This window comes from Limulus polyphemus, unplaced genomic scaffold (genome assembly GCF_000517525.1).
Source record: "Limulus polyphemus unplaced genomic scaffold, Limulus_polyphemus-2.1.2 Scaffold214, whole genome shotgun sequence".
Lineage (NCBI taxonomy): Eukaryota > Metazoa > Arthropoda > Merostomata > Xiphosura > Limulidae > Limulus > Limulus polyphemus.
The window spans coordinates 564,911-585,855 of NW_013665824.1; the positions used below are offsets into that span (position 1 = coordinate 564,911).

At 34.3% G+C, this 20,945-nt stretch overlaps 1 protein-coding gene across 3 annotated transcripts in view; it reads right to left on the bottom strand.

The window, feature by feature from the left end:
* LOC106478468 (glypican-6-like) overlaps positions 1–20,945 on the bottom strand; it is a 44,337-nt gene that overhangs the window by 3,312 nt on the left and 20,080 nt on the right. Inside the window, exons 2-9 of one of the 3 annotated variants that reach the window (XM_022382070.1) lie at positions 15,549–15,707; positions 15,097–15,299; positions 12,437–12,625; positions 11,758–11,923; positions 7,413–7,543; positions 6,128–6,402; positions 4,258–4,433; positions 759–1,573 (exon numbers count right to left, since the gene is read on the bottom strand). In XM_022382070.1, the coding sequence (XP_022237778.1) occupies positions 1,530–1,573; positions 4,258–4,433; positions 6,128–6,402; positions 7,413–7,543; positions 11,758–11,923; positions 12,437–12,625; positions 15,097–15,299; positions 15,549–15,707 (1,343 nt within the window). In that variant the 3' untranslated portion in view covers positions 759–1,529. Of the gene's footprint in view, positions 1–758; positions 1,574–2,135; positions 2,265–4,257; positions 4,434–6,127; positions 6,403–7,412; positions 7,544–11,757; positions 11,924–12,436; positions 12,626–15,096; positions 15,300–15,548; positions 15,708–20,945 lie in introns of those variants that run through there. The other 2 variants (XM_022382069.1, XM_013939013.2) reach the window with 2 other exon arrangements.

The following is a 20,945-nucleotide window of genomic DNA, read 5'->3' on the forward strand; positions in this document are numbered from 1 at the left end:
TGTTAATACTTTATACTAGTATAGGGGATTTTATATGTCAGCAACATTTTTGTTATTAAAGTTAAAATGGCAAACCCAAACTACATGACATTTGTCACTGCCTATATTTTCCAATTGCCCATTGTGTTCAGGACCATATTTCATTCCATGGGGAAAGTACAATCGTAACAGTGCAATATTTATAGATGGCAGTAAAACTGTTGTACAGTACCGTATATTGTTAACATGTTAATTGAATAAGTATACGAGTGAAAGCAAAGAAGAATGTACAATAATAGGTCAACCACACTATATCTGCCATATTCAGGGCTAACAAGGCCTTTTATTCAATATCAGGGCTCATTAGGCCGGCTGGGATACGACAGACATAATAGAAGTCTAGAACGCTATGTATATATCATCAATTCCATGAGCAACAACTGTTGTGTTGTGAAATAGATTATGACAGTGCACTGTAATTATTGCAAATTTTTATCTAAGGTCATTAACAAATCAGAATTAGGGTAAGCATTAATAATGTAATATTAGTTATTTGTTAAGGAACATTTGTTGTTGTTTGTTAAGATTCTTAACGTTAACTGAAATGAGTTCCGTAGCTCTGAGATGTGCTAGAAAAAGTGTCTAAAAAAAAGGCATTATGATAGTGTTATACGGAAACGTTGATGACAGTAAAAAGTATTATTTGCTTATTATAGTTTCATCAAAGGATATATAGTACAAGCCTGTTCCTGTAGTACATCAAAACACAATATTTTTATTTCACTATAACATATTTTTAAAACATCGCAATCACTTGCACAAGGTCAACGATAAAGACGCTGATGGGAAACATAAGAAAGCTGAAACCAAAACCCGATTTATCATTACTTCCGAATTAACCATAACTGTCAACTGAACTAACTATGCAGATAGATATATTTGCATCAACTGACTTCTGAACACTCTTACTAATTGGATAGAAAGTACTATTTATTAAAATCTACTGATCAAAGGTAAGCTAGCTATATAGATCTAAATTAATTAATATAAAAGTAATATTACATGAATTAATAAAGACAAACTGTCATAACGCACTCACTAGAAATGTTTAATGTTATAAATCAATGCGCCTGCATACTAAAACCTCTAATGATTACATTGCACTGAGTCATCAGTTTGACACCGTTATGTGAACAATGTTTTCAGCCATAATCCCAATAATATCTCACGAGATTCAGTCAGACAAGGAGATTTAAGTTACTTCAAAGTCCACACACTAAGCCTTTAGTGCAAAATATCTTCATAAATATTATTCAACTTTAAAACTATAATCAATAAGATTTAATGACAATAAAAAACTAAGAAGAAATATATTACTGAAGATGAATTGCACTGTATATATGAATGTTATTGCAGGTCCTGGGATACCTTGGAACTACTTCCTTTAACGTCAGTTGTGTTTAATCTGATGACCAAATATTACACCGTTGTAACAAGAGTTGCGGAGGACAGCAAAGTCAGTCTTCCACCACATATCTTCACAAAACAGATTATTCACTGTGCGTAGAATTTGGCTTCCAAGACCATATTATAGCTGACCAAAAGCACAACAGTCCATTGTACAGAACCAATTAAATTAGAAATATATATTCAGAGACACTTCTATACAATAATTATTGCCTAACACTTCCAAAATTAAAAATCCAATTGTTAACTATTCTTGCAAAAGGTTCATTGGCATTAGAATATTTAATTGCAATGAAGTGTTAGATAACATAACTATTAAGGAATTGCACAACATTTTTATCCTCTCAATGCGAATGTAATTAATCTACTTATCTTTATTCTTCCCTCGACCAAGTGCTAAGCGGTAATCTTGATATATCTTAACTATCTTGTGTGTTTTCTTTATTAATTTTAAGCATAAAACTACACAATGGGCTGTCTGTGCTGTGTCCACTGATATCGTAACTAACGAAGATTTCTGGTTCTTACTGAGTAAAGATTCTAAAATTAATTGGAAACGCACAAAACAAGTAATTCGTACACCACTTAGTACAGTTTTATTTAAATGAAGTAAAAATGAGAGCTTGAAAGTAATCCTACTTAAAAAAATGAGCAAATAAAAGTTAAAAATAATCCATAAGTGCATAATATACTTGAAATTCTCTATTAACAACAATGAACATGTTACGAATAAGAAAGAAGTTACTGAGCATAGATTACTTGCATAGTAGATGTGTCATCATTCATGCTCATAAAGCAGCTTGCAACTTTGTTTTCATCTGTCAAAAGTTTTATATTACAACTTTATGTAAAGAACTAAGGTTTAATTCAAAAACATTAAGATTTTTGAGTAACGGGCTGTGTAAGAGCATTAAAACTATATATAAAGGGTCATTTATAAACACTTTAGATTTTGATCACACTCTGATATACATTCCGTTAAATCTTACAATACAATACCTAAGTTACTTTGTATTCTCGAACTACACAAAACACCATACAAATACAGGTTTATTGTCGAGGACAGAAAAGCTACGTCTAAGGATTTATCAATCCTAATAGGTAATGGTCTGAAATACATCAAATAGTATTTAACTAATATTTCAAATAAATTGTTTTACAATGCTTACTACCCACAGCTTATTACAAAGAATAAAAATTGTTCAACATTACAAGACAATATTCTTGAAATTAATTATGGGTTTAAAAGTTTTACAGAACTTCATGACCTTTTCAAAACTTTCACGTCTACACTTTTTGATTCCTAAGGATATTCTTTAAGGTAATAATGAACAGCTTTAGTTTATAGCATTACGTCATTAGTTCAGTTACGTTAATTTCTGCTAATTACTTTGTCATATTTAGTCTCATTATTATCATTGAATTTTTTCGAGGCTTATATCGTCTACTTTTCGGCTTCTACAGAAAATTTAACCACAATATAATTTTTGTTGCTTTGCCCCATGTGTTTTTTAAGTGACAGGGGTTGGTTAAAGTTGGTGCAACTGTATTAGACATACCTCAAAATATGTTTAATATATTGTTTTCTTTGTATTTAATTTGATAAACTTTGCTACATTTTAACCAAAGAACCAATATTCTAGCTATTTACTGTACGATTCGGGTAATCCTTTATTTATCTATTACTTATTATTGTGTAATTATTATTAATTATTATTCATAAACATTAGTGTTTTAACTGTACTGTTCTCATACTTGATCCATAACTAAACAGTAACATGAGTAGTAGCAGTTCATCTCAGATATCACGTTCCTGTAAAGTTACACTGTCGGAACTGTTTGATGGGTTTCATTGGTCACAAGACATTTTAAGAGATGGTTTTGGAACATTTTGCTTATACACGGTTATAGTGATGTTATGTCGTTCAGTGAACATTGAATCTACGAAAATACTTGAAGCTAAGAGCTATTGCTTATCTATTCCGTAGGTATGTATACTCTAGTCTTTCTTTAACGTTACTTTCATTAGCAGTACCGATTAGAATGTTTCACGTGTCTACTTTTATTATTATTTCAATTGCAAAGTTATATAATAGAGAATCCCTTTCATTGTAAGCTCAATATATGGAATTAAGAATAACTCAATTCTCTTAAGTTGGCCGAACCTCGTAATATATTATTGGGTTTATTACCGAAAATATTGTTAACAGCGAGAGTTGTTGTTGTTTGTAATTAAGCACAAAGCTACACAATAGGCTATCTGTGCTCTGCCCACCACGGGTATCGAAACCCGGATTCTAGCGTTGTAAGTCCGCAGACATACCACTGTGCCACTGGGGGGCAACAGCGAGAGTATCCAACTGATGAAACAATGTATTCTAATCTTTATAATAAAAACGGAAGAAAATCATATCTATTTAATCATTTCTAAAGCAACTTTTAGTTTACGCTCTAAATAAGATAGCTTGCTCAGATTGGAAGTTGATATATATATATATATATATATATTCCTGCAGCTATAAGTCTACACGTGACAGTATTGCACGTGAATAGTCTAGGATTCTTCATTATTAACGAAATATATTGATGCTAAACATGTCGTCATGACTTGCATCTGCGGCAACACACCACTGCATAAGTAAGTTCAAGAAGTTAATATGAAACACCATGAAGAAAAACATTGAATAACTGTACAACTTATTATACAGATAACGGACATTTCTTTATGTTCTATGCTCTACATTCTTGACCACATTATTGTCGATACTGAACAAAATAGTTTACAATCACATAATTATGTTCTTTACTTACCAGTGTCTGGCCATTTCACAACCTGGCCATTGTAGGCATCATTCAACTTGCTATTAATGAGTTGTAATGTTAACATCTGTTGACTAATGATGACATTCTGTGTAGTGACGTCCAGCATCACTTCTGGGTTGTCTTTCTGGCTACTAAGGCCATCTCCTACTAGAGTTGCATCATACCTTCAGAAATATTTTGAGACGTTAACAAGAATGTCAATGTTAAATTAAATCAGATGTCAAAGCTTTAATAATGCTTATATTTAGCTACTAAACGTATTATCTACTCTTTTTGGAACTAATATTTTAAATAAAAACGATAAACATTGTGAACTAATCTTGTCTTACACTGGATCCCACTTGATACTAAATGAATTTTCTCCAGAACTAACATTGTGTTACACTGGGTCCCACTTGATATGAAATGAACTTCTTCCAAAACTAACACTGTGTTCGTGTATTAATTGGCCAGCTTTAATTTACAGTTTGTATTTATACCTACGCCAAACCACGTTTCTAGAGCGTTACTGTTTTGTATATTCATAAATTGTTACAACAAGAACGAAATATATTTTTGAAGAAAATTCATTTAGTATCAAGTAGGACCCAGAGTAATACAATGCTAGTTCTGGGGGAAGTTCATTTCGTATCAAGTGGGACCCAATGTAATACAATTACAATTTAAGGAAGTTCATTTCGTATCCAGTTGGAACCTAGTTTAATATAATGTTAGTTTTGGAGGAAGTTCATATCGTATCAAGTGGGACCCAGTTTAATATAATGTTAGTTCTGGAGGAAGTTCATTTTGTATCAAGTGGGACCCAGTGTAATACAGTGTTAGTTCTGAAGGAAGTTCATTTTGTATCAAGTGGGACCCAGTGTAATACAGTGTTAGTTCTGAAGGAAGTTCATTTTGTATCAAGTGGGACCCAGTTTAATATAATGTTAGTTCTGGAGGAAGTTTATGTCGTATCAAGTGGGATCCAATTTAATATAATGTTAGTTCTGGAGGAAGTTCATTTTGTATCAAGTGGGACCCAGTTTAATATAATGTTAGTTCTGGAGGAAGTTCATTTTGTATCAAGTGGAACCCAGTTTAATATAATGTTAGTTCTGGAGGAAGTTTATTTTGTATCAAGTGGGAAGGAAATTTATTTTAAATGGGTCCTCCAGGAGGAACTTTAAACATATACTTGTGATTTATTTTTCAAATGGTAGTCATATGGTATTATTTCTATTTACACAGATAATCTAACTTGTCACACACACGCTTTATTAAACTCAGTTTCGTTACTGTTTTATGCGTTTTCAAGTCTGAAATATTACAATTAATTTTATTTCATTCTTCATATTTAAACTCTCAGATCAACACGTCAAATGTTTTTGGACTATATCGAAAATGTTTAAACCAGTTTTTGCATATTGTATTAATTCACATTGTGTGTTTGTTTGTTCGCGAACTCCTCCTACAATTTTGGAACTAGTCAGTTCAAATTTGGAATGCGGACTGGCCTCTGGGGGGGGGAGGCTTATCTATATGGCGTAGCCCCTCTACCAAGGGAGTATTATCAAGAGGGAACAGAACGTGATGGGGTGTAGGAGTAAGTTTTCAAGGTCGCTGAACCCGAAACGGTCATAGAAGTTTGTGTTCTCAGACACCCTTTGAGACCCCGGGGACATCATGTTCATGCTCAGATGTCACAAGCGGATTTCCTAAAAGTTTTTTTTTTTCATATACGAACCCCTGGGGTAGCTGTAGAAGTAACCAGAGATTCAGTAAAGTGGGGCCTCTATGAATCATGAGAGGGTTTTTGAGCCCCGAGGATAGTTTATGCTAGCGTTCAGAAGGTAGAGAAATTCGACGTGAATCTTTATACCTTGCTTTTGTTAGACCATTCCAACAGCTGTTAGGGTCGTCCCGTATCTTCCTGTCCCCTACCACTTCGGGATGATTACATAGTTCATTCGCCAACTGTGACCAAAAGTTTTTAGTCTTCTTGAGTTTTTTCTTGGTGTCATCGACAAGCCGCTCGAATCCACTTTTGGTCGGATGGAACACCGGTAAGCGAGTGCCAAAGTTAAATGAACGGAACTCAATCTCGCCAGTAAGATCTCTTTTCTGTAGTCTTGGCTTTCCACAATTTTGAAATAACTGTATGTTACATGCGAAAACAATTATGATAATAAACTTTAAATCAACCACGGGTAAATGAAAAATACAGAACTGTAACTGTGCTGTATAAAGAAATTAATAGGTTAAGAAAAATCACACTGCAAACGTTTTAATACCTACGAACTATTAACGAAGTAATTCAAAAACGCGTTTTCATTTAAGGTTTTTCAGAATGATGTAAACTGGTAATTTTCGTCAGAATTAAAAAGAATTCCCTGATATACGTGAAAACCAGAAGTTTGGTGCGAAACATTTTATTTTTTCATATATGAAATCACAATATTTACAAGTTAAAGAAATCCTGATGGTGGAAAGAGAATATGCCTAAAGTGAGTTTCTTTTTTTATGCCTGACATAAAAACGCACAGAATGACGTTCGTTAATAACAGGAAACACGTAAAAGAAATTCACTGTAAATTTTTAAGTATGCACTTAAAACACTTATGTTCCTAAATATAACGATTGAGCATTTCAATGAGTTTTGAATTTTTATCTTTCTTCACAATAAAAGTAAAATGAAGTGTTATAAGGCTATTAAGCAGGCAGAACTAAAGACCATTTTACTCTAAACCGGTAAAGGTTAACTGCTAATTAGAGTCGTGAGTTTGTTTCTAAAGAGGAGGAGGGTCGAGTAGATGTACGTTCGCCGTCTCTTTTCAAACAGTGAAATATTATAACTCGGGGGTTTAATAGTTGACAAAGAGTGGCTTCATAGAAACAATACCGCCGTTTTAACCAAGCATAACAATTGCTACACGATAAAATAAGCTACAAACAATCGATAGTTACTTTTCTAGCTAAACCGAAATTCAATACATAAAAGAAGGTAACAGTATGTGTTGTTCTTTAATGTATTTTTTCATAACTCTCTCCACGGACTTGAAAAAAACCTACTGTTAGAACAGGACGAAAGATTATATTACAACAGCATTTTAACAATTCATTATAATCTTCTTAACATGTTTTTTGTGCGTTTTTCTTTAAGTTACCTTCGATGAAATGATGAGATTATTCTCCTGGAAAGTCATAATGGCGTCTGACACCCTAATTTCGATTGGTTCTACAACAGCTTCGATGCTGAAGGAAGACTCAAGGCGATGAGCTAACATGAGAAGAGCATCTAATAAAAAAATAAAACAAACTTTAAGAAAGTCGATCTTCTTTCTTTTCTTTTTCTTGCAAGAAAGTGATAGTTAATTCTGAATCTTTGAAATCACCGAAACACTGCAGCTCAATGCTATGGTAAGTGCATTAGCAAGACACAAGCGACGATTTATTGACTACTTCATTGCCATATTTATAGATAAACAACTCTCCAGTGCCTGGTTTATTTCTACATGCACAGAAAAAATAAAAAGACACGTGTTTTAATATTTCATTGCTTATCTGAAACTTGTAACTGATGAACGACTCTTTTTATGTTGGTACAAAATTCCAAACGCACATGGAAGTGGTCTAAAAGAGTACATGTATGTGTCCATAGCTGTGAAAGAGTGAAAAATAAGATAATAACTGAATATTTAATATCAAAAAACGAAACAATGAGAAAACAGAAAACGTGGGAATACGGCTTACATAGATGGCAGAATAGCTTGATAAATAATATTATATCAGGTGCAACAATTTAAAACATGTAGTTTGCAAAGATTAAATTTCTTATCCTCTCAGCTCAGTGTTTTTTGTTGTTGTTGTTGTTTTGTTTTTTTACTGTTATTTTAATGTTGTAACAACGATTTTACTTTAACATGGAGCTCCTTTCTTTACTTACAGACACTCATAATTATAATAAAGGGCAAATGTCACAGATGAAAGCATTTAAATTGACCATCAGTTCTTAGAAATTCATAAAATTAACTTATTCTGTTGCTTTCCTCAATCGTAACTGAACAATCATTCTTCGCAGAACTAAATGCTTTGTGTTGTGGTGTTTCGGCCAAGTCTTACGCTGCAACTGATTAAACTTAGACTTGAAGATATACTCAAAAAAGATAATATAGTATTGTTGTGAACTACTCGTAATTACAATTGCAAGGACTGACCTCCCACCTCAGTGACTTAACGGTAAGTCTAGAGGCTCTAACTCAAAAAGTCTGGTTTCGATACCAACGGGGGGCAGAGTACAGATAGTCCATTCTATTGTTTACTACCTAAAACGTAGTTATTTTTTATTCAATCAGCAGTACAAAAACGGTAGTATATGTATGTATCACCACATTTTATAAAAACAATTTATATATGTATGCCACCTACTCTGCACCGTGACAACAAGAGTATACACAACCAAAGTGTTTCTAATATTTACCAAGCTAAAATAAAACGTACGCAAACAAATTTTATCCTGTGCACATTCCTCGAAGCTTACGGTTTGGTGAACTAAAAAACATTTATATTTTCTCATTTTAATAACCATTTTTTCAATGTCAAGCTGTTTATAGCACTCCACTCCTTTCACACACACACACGCATACTGTGTTCAACTGTTCGTGTGACGTCCACTTCGCCACGCCTATTTCTTTTCATCAGATCAGACTAAACGGCCAGGTATGCTAACGCGGGAAGATCAAAAGGAATCGACATAGATTCAAGGAGAGGACTCACACCTTGTTTCATTTACATAACACGTTCTCCGTCTTGATGAGAGATACGGGGTGGTTACGTAGCTTTTTTTTCCCAATGATTTACTGGCCTGAACTAGGTTACTTCTTGGCGCCAATTTATCTAGTCCTATCTTAAATAAAGGCATTGAGCACTTCATAATTTGTTACATAATTCTTGAGAAGAAAACGAAATAAATAAAAATAAAAGAAACCAAAATTAACAATAACACTGAACATACTTTGAATATTATACGTCAGTTTGAAGTAAACGTAATTCTAACTATAAAACATTGAAGAGATATTTTTAGAAGCTCATTTAAAGAAAACTTGACAATTTTATGTTTTAAAATCCTATTTACACTTTGGTGCAGAAACCATATAATACAAATAATTTTACAATCTGTATACTGTCTTATAGCAAAGTGTTTGTATTATCTGACCAGCAAAAACGATAAATAATACATTTTTATGTAATAACATGGTGTTTTGATATTTAGATGCATGCAAAGAAAATCAATTATCCAACCAAAGAAACAATTCTCAAAAGAAGATAGGTCAACAAAAGTACATAAAATATATGCGAGGTTTTTGATTCTTTTTTCACTCACCACATAGTAATCTAAATTAATTTAGGTGTATGAATAATACTATGGTATTGCGCCCAATTTATTATTCGATATTATACAGTAAATCAACTGTTTAATGATTCTATTATAAGTTTCTTTTCTTTTTTAACCAAAGAGAAGAAGAAAACACAGAGGCGTGGCTGGGTGTTTCAGTATGATGCCAATCATGGTTTTTTCTTCTGATTTTTCAATACACCAACTGGGAATTCGGGGCACGGCCTCGTGTCCAAGTGCCTAGCAATGCTTCTGAGAAAATATAACATGTAGCTTAAAATACTTGTCATAAAATTGCAACAGAGCGTTTGTGATATGGATTGGTATCGAACTCCAGCAAAGGCTTGTGTTTCACTTTATCAACACATCGCAATGAAAACCGCAACAGGACATCTGAAATGTAAACTTGTATTTTATTGGACAGTGTTGTATATGTATATGCGCAGTAAAAGCTTGTATTTTACAACAGTTCTTGTATTTTATTACAACATTAAACGTGCAATAAGACTTTATATCTTAATGCACAGTGCATATTGAATAAGGACTTGCAAAGTGTTACAACAAAGTACTTGTATTTGTGTGTAGCTACCAACAGCGAATGCGCAATAAGGAGTCTTTCTTTTTTATCCTAAAAATTAACTTAGTCTAGAAAAAAATTAATTTTATTTTTAATCACAAATATCGGTATTATTATTGCTATTACTATGATTTACATCTGAGGTACCCGTTCTTTGTCCGGGTTATGAACTTAAGAAAATGTGGGGGTAGATGCTATGATAAATAACACAAAAATCCTAACTTTCACACAATTTATTTATACCATAACATATTATTACAGTATTCATTATTATCTCACCAAAAGTTTTGCATAAGCTTTAAGAACTCAATATGTATATACTTAGTACATGGTACACACTGTGTGATGGTCAGAGTGACTTTGTATGAAGAGGTAGCAGCCAATGCAGTGTTGGTTGGGGGTGCTTTCTGTTACCCGCTTTCAAAACCCAGCTCTTAATGTATTTCCACATTGTTCCACTTTATTAATTAATTGACGGTCATTGGCCGCAGAAGTGTTTTATGGGATGAAGTTGTAAGGTCATGGGTCAAAGTAGGAAGTAGGTATAACTCAAAAACGGCTCTTCATATCAGAGTTATGGTGACTACTGTCGTATCAGCTTCATCTTAGTTTATTCATTATTGCAATAGTGGTGGATATTGTTTTTTCATTGCATTCTCTGAGATATATAAGACGTTTATGTGCCCTCCCCCACACTGTATGTACGTGGTGTTATGGAAAATTAAAACTGTGTGACTGTTTTCTTATGACAAGGCCACATCGTACTATCTGCTGTGTCCACCGAGGGTAATAGAACCTCTGATTGTAGCGTTGTAAATCGAAGACTTACTGCTATCCCACCGGGGAACGGAAAAATTAATAAAGTTTTTTTGTTTGGTGTAAGAACGTGGCGTTATATATGAATGTAGTTAACTTACATCAAAGATAATTAATACTCAATAATGGGGTAGAGGGTTTGTGAACCCCCATTAACATGCCTATTGTTCTAGACTATAATCCCACAAAGTTTGGTTGAGATTGGCCCAGTGACCTAGAAGTAGTTAGATAAGAGACAAACAGACATACACACAGATTTTTTTTTCTTTATATACATAAGAAAGCTTACATATTCAAAATTCCAGTTCCCTATAAGTCACTGCATGAATTCTTTAAACTAATATTAGATATATTTTTCGTACTACACAACTATATTGTTTAAAATCACACGACAGTTACATTTTCTTTGTGTGTCACTGGATAATTAATTCAATATTTTCAAAGTAGCTGTGGTTATTCAGTAAATCTTAGGAAATACATTCGATTAAACTTCCACGAAAAAGTAAAAAAGAAAACTGGATGCGACCAAAGTAAAAACAACATGCAGGTGAACGATCATCTCTCCCTCGTACATGTACAACATGCGAAATGTGTGAAACAGATTATTAAGCAACAGTAATCTTAAATTCACTTGCTTACTTGTAATAATTCTCAAACAACTTTTATTAAATGTTTAGACATTTTACCTTATGTAACTGAATTTGCACATGTTGTAACACCTTACCGATGTAATTGTTCCATTCTCTGTCAAGTTCAGCGTGGTAAGCCAAGCAACCCTTCATAACGTTGAGACAATAGTTTCCACACGGTTTCAAGTCAGGCAGGCCATGACAGTGAGGGCAATAGGTCATCTTCATAAGCGCCCGACTGCACTGCTGGCTCGGTGTCACCTGTTCAAAACAAATATGGAAAACTTGTCACGTTGGAACTATCGGGGCACATCAAATGAGCTTCTTTGAACACATGTGATAATCAAATCATGGGCGCCCGCAGGAAGGAGCATGAGAAAACACTTGCCCCCCTTTACATTTCACAAAACATTGCACGTATTATGATGCAAACTTAACATCGTAATTAAACAAAATATATTTAGTAATTTTTATCAAAACTGTAAATTTGAGATTGCGTATAAGCACACATAACACGTATTATTTTAATCTGTTGACTTGCATTGTAAAAGCCGATCCCCTTCATACATGTTTTGCCCTCCCCCTAGAAAATACTTCCGTGGGCCCCCATGGACAAATAAAACTAGGACTTAGTTTAATATAATATTGTTTTTCCAGTATTATATATGAACCCAAATTTTGTTGCGCATTAAACGTAATTTCAACTACAATATCTTAGGAACTGAGATGACGTCATTTTTTCCACATCAAACTAAAAACTATTTTTTAGCTTACCTCTAAAACGTGCCGTACGACATCTCGCCCAACTGTAAGAGCTTGAACAAAAGTACGGGTGGCTATGAACGAACGTTTAATTTCAGCAGTTAACTTTCTAGGTACATCTCCAAACGGCTTTAGGTCGTCCATCAGGTCCCGGATGCAGTTGAGATACACTTTATCGAATTGATACTCAGCATTAAGAACCTGGCAGAGATGAAAAGCAAAATATATCTGACTCACAGTCATCACGGCTTTATGACTAAAGTTTCAAAATCAAAAATTTAGCCACCGTAATAACAACTAAAAACTTAATCTTTTCTTTTTCTTTTTTTTTCACAACAAGTTCTTAAAATGTCACGAACTTTTGTTAAATAAAAATGAAACAATTTTACATATTTAAAACGAACTTCAGGTTTTTTTTCTAATATTTTTATATCTTAAGAAACCATCTAGTTGCTGTCCTGGTACCCCACCCATGTTATCCGCGAAACTTATACTGTGTGGAGATAGGAGTGGCCTAATAGTTAGTGTGCCGTAATGTGAATCTGAGAGTCTTCTATTCGTGCCTTTTTGTCGTAAAATCGCGTTCCGCACCTTGAGGCTGTGGGTGTGTCATGAGAGTGACGGATACTACTATTCAATAAAAGTAAATCGAGAACTGGCGGTGGGTGTTGTTGTTGATTAGCTGCCTTCCTTCTAGTCTATCAGTTCATAATTAAGGACGGCTAGCTCATATGTATAACCGATATATTTAACAGTGTGCAAAAGTAAGGTGGAAAGGTAAAATGTACCAGAGTAACATAGGTATCTGAAGAATTAGGACTCACAAGGTGGTAGGGATACGCTGTCTATCAGATTTACCATAAAAAAACATCATAGAATTAAACTAAAAATAGACATGGATTCCAAAGCTCACATCATCCAACATGCATTATTCATCACTTACATCTGAGTGCGCGTTTTAACAGCATAATGATTTGGGCAGGATGAGATTTTGTTGCTACTTTTTTTTTGGGGGGGGGGTATTTCGAGGCTAAATAAAAGTATTCATATTAGACTCTGATCACTATAAAGACTAGCTTACTAGTTAACTTTTCTGTATTAAACTCTAGTGATAAGATTATGGTAACCTGTTGTATTTTGATAATTCTGTTTCATCGTGTGTGTGTTTTTCTTTGAGTTTTGTCCGTGAATTAATTCTGAATAAAATCAAAGCAGTTACGAAACTGATAAAAGATTAAAGTAAAGGTTAGAAAAGACTATGTTGTTTTATGATAATCAAATCAAACTTGTTTCCTGTATTATATATTCAGGTATGTATGTAAATATATATATATATACACACACGGAACATTGGCTGTTTAATAATTAATAAAGTAAGCAATAAATTTAACTATGTTTAATGTGATTATACTGTCTGTTATTTACCAATCTGTTTGGGTTCAACGTTTGACTTTAGGAAAACATGATTCAGGGTCTTCTTATGTTAAAATATAAGCATCGCTAGGTAATTCTTTCATGACATTTTTAAAATGACTTGCATAGTAAATGTGTATATAAGGTATTTGTCACAAGCTACTGAAAATCCGAGTTAAATGTTTGATCCGTGTTTGTTCGTTTCTTTGTGTTTTTAATTATGCACAAAACTACACAAGGGCTATCTGTGCTCCACCCACCACGGGTATCGAAACCCGGTTTCTAGCGTTGTAAATCCGCAGACATACCGCTGTGCCACTGGGGGGGGGGGGGGCTGATCCGTGAGTTAAACTGTCTTTAAAGGTTTGTATATGATTGTGGTAATCCTGGATTACGAATAAAGAAACACACAACAAAGACGTCTCAAAAAAAATAAAAAATAGAGGCACGACGATTAAATCGGTGAAAGGAAAAGTTTTTAATTATTGCCGGTCAAAATAATGAAATAGGGAGACATAGCCGAACAAATACAAATAATTTTTATCGACGATATCCCAATATAAATGTATTAAAAGCAACTTAATGGGCTGAGTACTGAGTAAATAAAGCTGGAAAATCAACATCTGAGTTAAAATATACATTTTTACTGAATTTGACTAATAAGTAAATAAAAAAAGAGAATGAAACTACAATTTAAAATTCCAGTAAATGCAAAAGCGCAACTCTATAATATACAATTAAACCTGTTAACAAGAACAAAATATTAAGATGATAACGCTGGTGATCTTGTCTCTCTCTCAAGTAAAAAGCCAATCTCTTTGAGAAATCCAAGCCGATCTCACAAGTCACGATGTCTTAGCCAATAGCATTCAGAATTCTCAGAATAAAGTTATCTCCCTAACTCATATGACAATTAGACAGCTAGCTCCACACTGAAGTGATATTAGCCATCATCGTACATTTATCCCATGTGGTTTTGATTATCTTACTGCCAAGATATTGGATTTACTCCTGCTTATCAAATTAAATAACTACAGCTAAGTTTAGCACAGTTTTTCGGGTTGTGAGCCAGAAGACATATAAGAAATTTAAAACTTTGAATCTAACTTATATATAACTTACTTAGAGGAATAACATGTGACAGCTGCTCACTATACGAGAAAACGATCAACGAACAAAATCTCTACTTTGAATTCGTCACACGTGATAAATGATTCTAATATAATAAGGATGTGTAGTAAATGATCAGATTATTTTACCTCAAATATTTTCAAGTAAAGTCTGTTAAAAAATTCTTCCAGAGCATCTGTCAAATCCACTCCACCCGATAGATAGTACTTCCTCAGATCATCAAACAGACTTTCAAAAATGAACGCATTTCGTTTGTACAACAAACCATATGTTCGGGAAAACATGTCATCAAAATCCTTCTGAGATTTGTCCATAAGTTCTTGAAAGAACTCTAAACAATTAATGAAAAGCAGATTGAGAATGTTTATAAATATTCGTATTAAATTTTAATAAACAATACATGGTGAATGTTTTTGTCAAACGATTTTCTGGTAGAAAAAGAAATGGGAGAAACTATGTTTATAGATTTATATGACTTATTTTATATAATTATTTATTACATTACTTTTAACAACTGCGAGTTTTAAGTTATTTCATGAACTACATTTAGATTCGTACTACATACTTAGTTTTAACTTACCGTCAAATTGCTGAGTTTTGGAAGATAACATGTTTTTTAAACCAATGACTGATTCTTGAAGAAGCCTAGCAAATTCTGCCTCACTATGGTTATTCAGCTTGTGCTCCATTTCTTCTGTGCAACAAGTCATCCCCTGTTCACAGATACGAAGATGGTGGCCTGGTGGTTTAAACAAAACATTCAAAAAATAGTAATATGTATACATGATGTAAAGTTTTTATAAACAATAAATATATAATTAGTTATTAATAGCACAAAAATAAAAGCATTCCATACCGTTGAGCAACAAAACCAGTATATTTAAAAAAATTAAGATATTGACGAAATCTAAAGAGATGTTTGTTTGTTTTGAATTTCGCGCAAAGCTACGCAAGGGCTATATGCATGTGTATTTTCTTATAGCAAAGCAACATCAGGCTATCTGCTGTGTCCACCGAGAGGAATCGAACCCCTGATTTTAGCGTTGTAAATCCGAAGACTTACCGCTGTCCCAGCGGGGGACGGCTATCTACACTAGCCGTCTCTAAGTTAGCAGTGAAAGACTAGAGGGAAGGCAGTTAGTCATCACCACCCACAGCCAACTCTTGGGCTACTCTTTTACCAAAGAATAGTGAGATTGACCGTCACTATATAACGCCCCCACGGCTGAAAGGGCGAGCATGTTTGATGTGACGGGGATTCGAACCCGCGACCTTCAGATTGCGAGTCGAGCGCCCTAACCACCTGGCCATGCCGGGCCATAATGTTCATTTAACAGAGAACAAGGTACAGAAGTTAGCAAACCTCACGGTGGTTCAGTGGTAAGTCTGAGGACTTATACACTAAAAATCGGATTTCGATACCCACGACAGGCAGAACACAGATAGCCCATTACGTAACGTTGTGATTAACACGGAAGGAACAAATTTACTTCACAAAAGTTCAACTCGCCAAAAAGCACAGGTTTACTTAGAACTGTGCTACGGAGACCAAGAAAGTAAACAAGAACGACAAAATTATCCGTCAGGACTGCGAGAAAAATTGATATTTAAACATTCTGCCTTATTTCAGACTATAATTCTCTCTATCTAACAATGAGTGTCTCTCAGACATAACAGTTTCTAATGTGTTTGTGCAAGCTTAACTTGGTGTATTTTGTCTCTGGTCTTCTAGCACAGGTCATCTTCGTAAGGATGATTTTGTTTGTTCTCCTCTCAAGAATTCTATAACCGTTTGATTTTTCACTGCTCTTCTGTTAACAACCCTAGACTGGTCTGCTAAATATGTACCAAATTTAGAAATCTGCGTAATGACCAACGAATAGTGGGATTGACCATTTGATATCACGCTCTGAATATCTTGTGTTTCGTGTACGTGTACTTTAACTAAATTGGTAAGTTTCCGTGTTTTGTTTGAGAATATGCGTTTTACCGTGATAAATTGTATGTGTATGTATGTAAGTTTTACTTCTATATCGTCATCTGCATTGTTTTGAATTTCGCGCAAAGCTACACTAGGGCTATCTGCGCTAGCCGTCCCTAATTTAGCAGTGTAAGACTAGAGGGAAGGCTGGTAGTCATCACCACCCACCGCCAACTCTTGGGCTACTCTTTTACCAACGAATAGTGAGACTGACCGTCACTATATAACGCCCCCACGGCTGAAAGGGCGAGCATGTTTGATGGGACGAGAATGCGAACCCGCGACCCGCAGATTGCGAGTCGAGCGTCCTAACAACCTGGCCATGCCGGGCTCCTCCATAAAGATATCTAAATTAACAATATACAAAGGGTGTTCACAGAGAATCCTACTACTCATTCTTTTTCTTGTATGAACAGGACTGGTCAGTGAAAACAGTATGGTCAGAGCCCATTTTAACTGTTTTGAGAATGTTGTTTCCTGGAAAAAGCTAATGAAACCATGAATAACTGTGTATTGCGATAAATGATGTATTGGTTGTATTGTGGGGAAGGATAATTCTTTTTTTATCATGATAATTTACCATACATTACCATATGCTGTATTTAGCAGCATTTTTTTTTTTAAATTGTAAAATCTGCATCATCCAGCCAAGAACTGAGACCAGTTCCACAGTTTTGATATGATTTAGAATGTCACCTGAAGAACAAAAAGTTTATACCTTGGGGCTGGTTTTCAAAAGGAATAAGGGACTACTTAACCAGAAGCTGGAAGGTCGTAATAAAACAGAGATAATGTAGTTAAATATTCAAACATATCCCTGTATAACTTTATTTTCTAAATATTCAACATTTTGGTATACTTCTACACTTTATCTGTTTGTAACAGTCCCTTTACTGAAAACTTTGAACCTGTAACATAAGATGAAGCGTTTACCTAGTAACCGCTAAGCCTAGTCGAACCTATTGTTCTCACGGAAGTATTGTTTGGCTTTAGCCACTTGGAATTCAGCCTTTTACGGTTGTTGGCGTGATCTTATAATGACAGCATGGAAAGTCATTGGATTATCATTGATGTGATTAGTGAAAGAGTGTAAAATGTCCTTTCTTTGTTTCCTCTTACATGCGTCTTTTTCTGTGTTTGTAGTGACTACTGTTTCAACATTGACCCCATGAAGCCTATGAATTTCAAGGGAGAATTTCGTGAAGTTTATTCTTCTTACTGTTTTTGTCCTGATCAGTGTGGAACCAGTTTTAAGTCATTAAGGAAATAAAGAGTACAGAAGAGTAAGCCATCGTTTGTATAACTATAATAATATCGTGTTAATAGTGGTATGTCCAATAATTTGCAAATGTTTGTGCCGTTCGTTCATATTTTTTGTAATAATTAAGTTTTTTTTTGTTGTTGTTTATTTTTCATAACACTGCGCCTTATTTCATAACCAGTATTATTATCTTTTTCTCTACTCACCACCATGTATTGATCAGCTGTATACTACTGTCGTCTTGTTGTTGTGGTGATGGCAAGGGGAAAAAATTAAAATGTATAGATAAACAAACAAAACACGTTGTTGCATAGACCATTAGTGGTAATAAGTAAAGCACATTAATAATCATACACATGTAAATACAACATAAAGAAGCCTAAAATGATTGTAAGAAGGATGAAATCATGGTAGAATCATACATCTGGCAGACACCCTAAACCTCATTACCAGATGAGAGGTAAAATCTTTGAGAGACTTGAATACTCATCTGATAACGACTATATTCCAGGTCACAGTAGCATATCATTCTTCAAGAAGAAAATGGACCACCTAGCTGGTATGATACAGCCCCTGGGCGACCTGTAAGATCTCCAGATGATGTCATCAGTGAAACAGTATGTAAACTGAGGGAACAGAAAAAGGTGGAACAGAGGTTACACAGGTCTACCAGATGACTGGAGGATAAGAGGGCGAAAGTATGAAGTGAAAGGACGTGAAAGTATGTGGGAAGAACAGACGTTACTTAAATCAAATTGAATTGGATATTATTAATAAAAGAGTCTTGAGGAGATTACTGGAATGAGGAGAGCCTGTGCCAACGCCGGTATCGAAATGGTCAAACATGTAATAGTAGTAAAATCATCATATTTGCATTAAGCACCTGGTGTTAATAAATATATATGAGATACACACTAATTAATAATGATAAAATAAAAAGCAAAAAGTAGTTGCTAGCAGTCGACTGTCTCCCTTAGGAAAAGCGCAACGTTTATCTGCATATGGCACTGACAAATGTACTGCATGAGACTCCACACTAAACTTCTCTAATGTGTAAATTAGATTAATAAAATACAAAAATAAAAAGTTTAATTCATCCCTCCAAGTTAACAAGTAGTAAAGCTCCCTATCTGCTCAGTTCCATCTCACGGATCAAACAATTAGTGAAAGCGTTACGATCAGTATTGGACTTTTCAATATAATCAGACGATAATCAAATGTTGATTATCAACAGAAGGTTATACTAGATGGGGAATGGTGAACTTTGATTGATTTTACTTCCTCAAATAACTAAAAAAAAGTATGATTATGTCTGAAAGTGAGTGATATTTTTAACCTGAATGACATACTATGTAATATTAGAATAAACGGTCAGTCAGAGAATCATCCCTACGTTAGAATTGCTGATCAGAAGGAGGGCAAATAGTCTTCAACACTCACCGCCTACAAGGCTAGTCTTTACCGAATAGTGGAAATGACTGCTACTTTTATAACGCGCCCACAGCTGCAAGTGCAGAGCGTATTCAGCAGAGTATCACGGACTTAAACATCGGACCTACCGATCCACAGCCTATACACTAACCATTAGACCATACTTTATCCTTTTTTAATGTGAATTTGATAAAAACAAAAAAAAATAAACAGTGTCTAGAATTCTCAGTTTGACTAATTAACATATGTTCGCTTAGACTTAAAGCGTTAGAATTACAAGTCGCGCCAGCAAGACTTAATGTTGGGATTACTGCAATGTCGCCATCTTTAATAAAGATTGGGAAAACAATAAACACCATGACATATTTAACTTGTGCGCCCTGTTGTCCTCAAAGGTGGCGTCTTTGGGTTGAATGATATTACAAAATCACGCATGCTATGTGTGTTAGCCACGCAATGTATCATTACCACTGGCGAGTGCTAAAAGATATATGATATAATCTAAATAATCGATATTAAACCTGTTACCCCGTGGCTCAGCAGTAAGTTTCCAAAATACAGAGTTCTATTCCCACAGCAGACAGAAACGTAGAAAACTTATTGTGCGGATTGTCATTTAAAAATATTTTTTTTACTGAAATATTTTTTAAAATGTGTAACTGATAAATTATATTTTTTTTTACATATATATTAATGATATTATGAGGTGAAAGAAGTCACTAGACTTCGACAAAAATTCCTTCACTTGTATAAAAATATTTTGTACCAACAAAACTACTACTTATTTCTTTATCTAAATCTTAAGTAACCTATTCGTAACCTTATTTATCGTAGATTTTGGTGTTATATTTTTCGAATTCGAAACGGTATACGGTAGTAATATGATTATTAACAATCTTATTCTTCGACATCATTCAGTCTCCAATGTTAAAGCAAATACACTTGAACTTGAGGCATTTCCTCATAATCTAACTCTAGTATACAAATAAAAGTTAGCAACATTACGACGACAGTCAGTATCACTTAGATATTTACAGATTATAAACGTTATGTTGATACAGATGGAGAAACGAATAAAATCATTCATATTCTTATAATCTAGAGCAGTGATTCTGAACGTGGGGCGCACGCCTTTACAGGGGGGCAAGTTGAAAATGCTACAATAAGGTGGGGCATGGAGCAGAAAAGGTTAAGAACCTCTGATCTAGAGTTTTCAAATGAAAAACTTCAATTGGTAGAGTGATAAATAGATCAACCAATAAATTTAAAACTAAGTCTTTCAAATAAAAAAGGCCCGACATGGC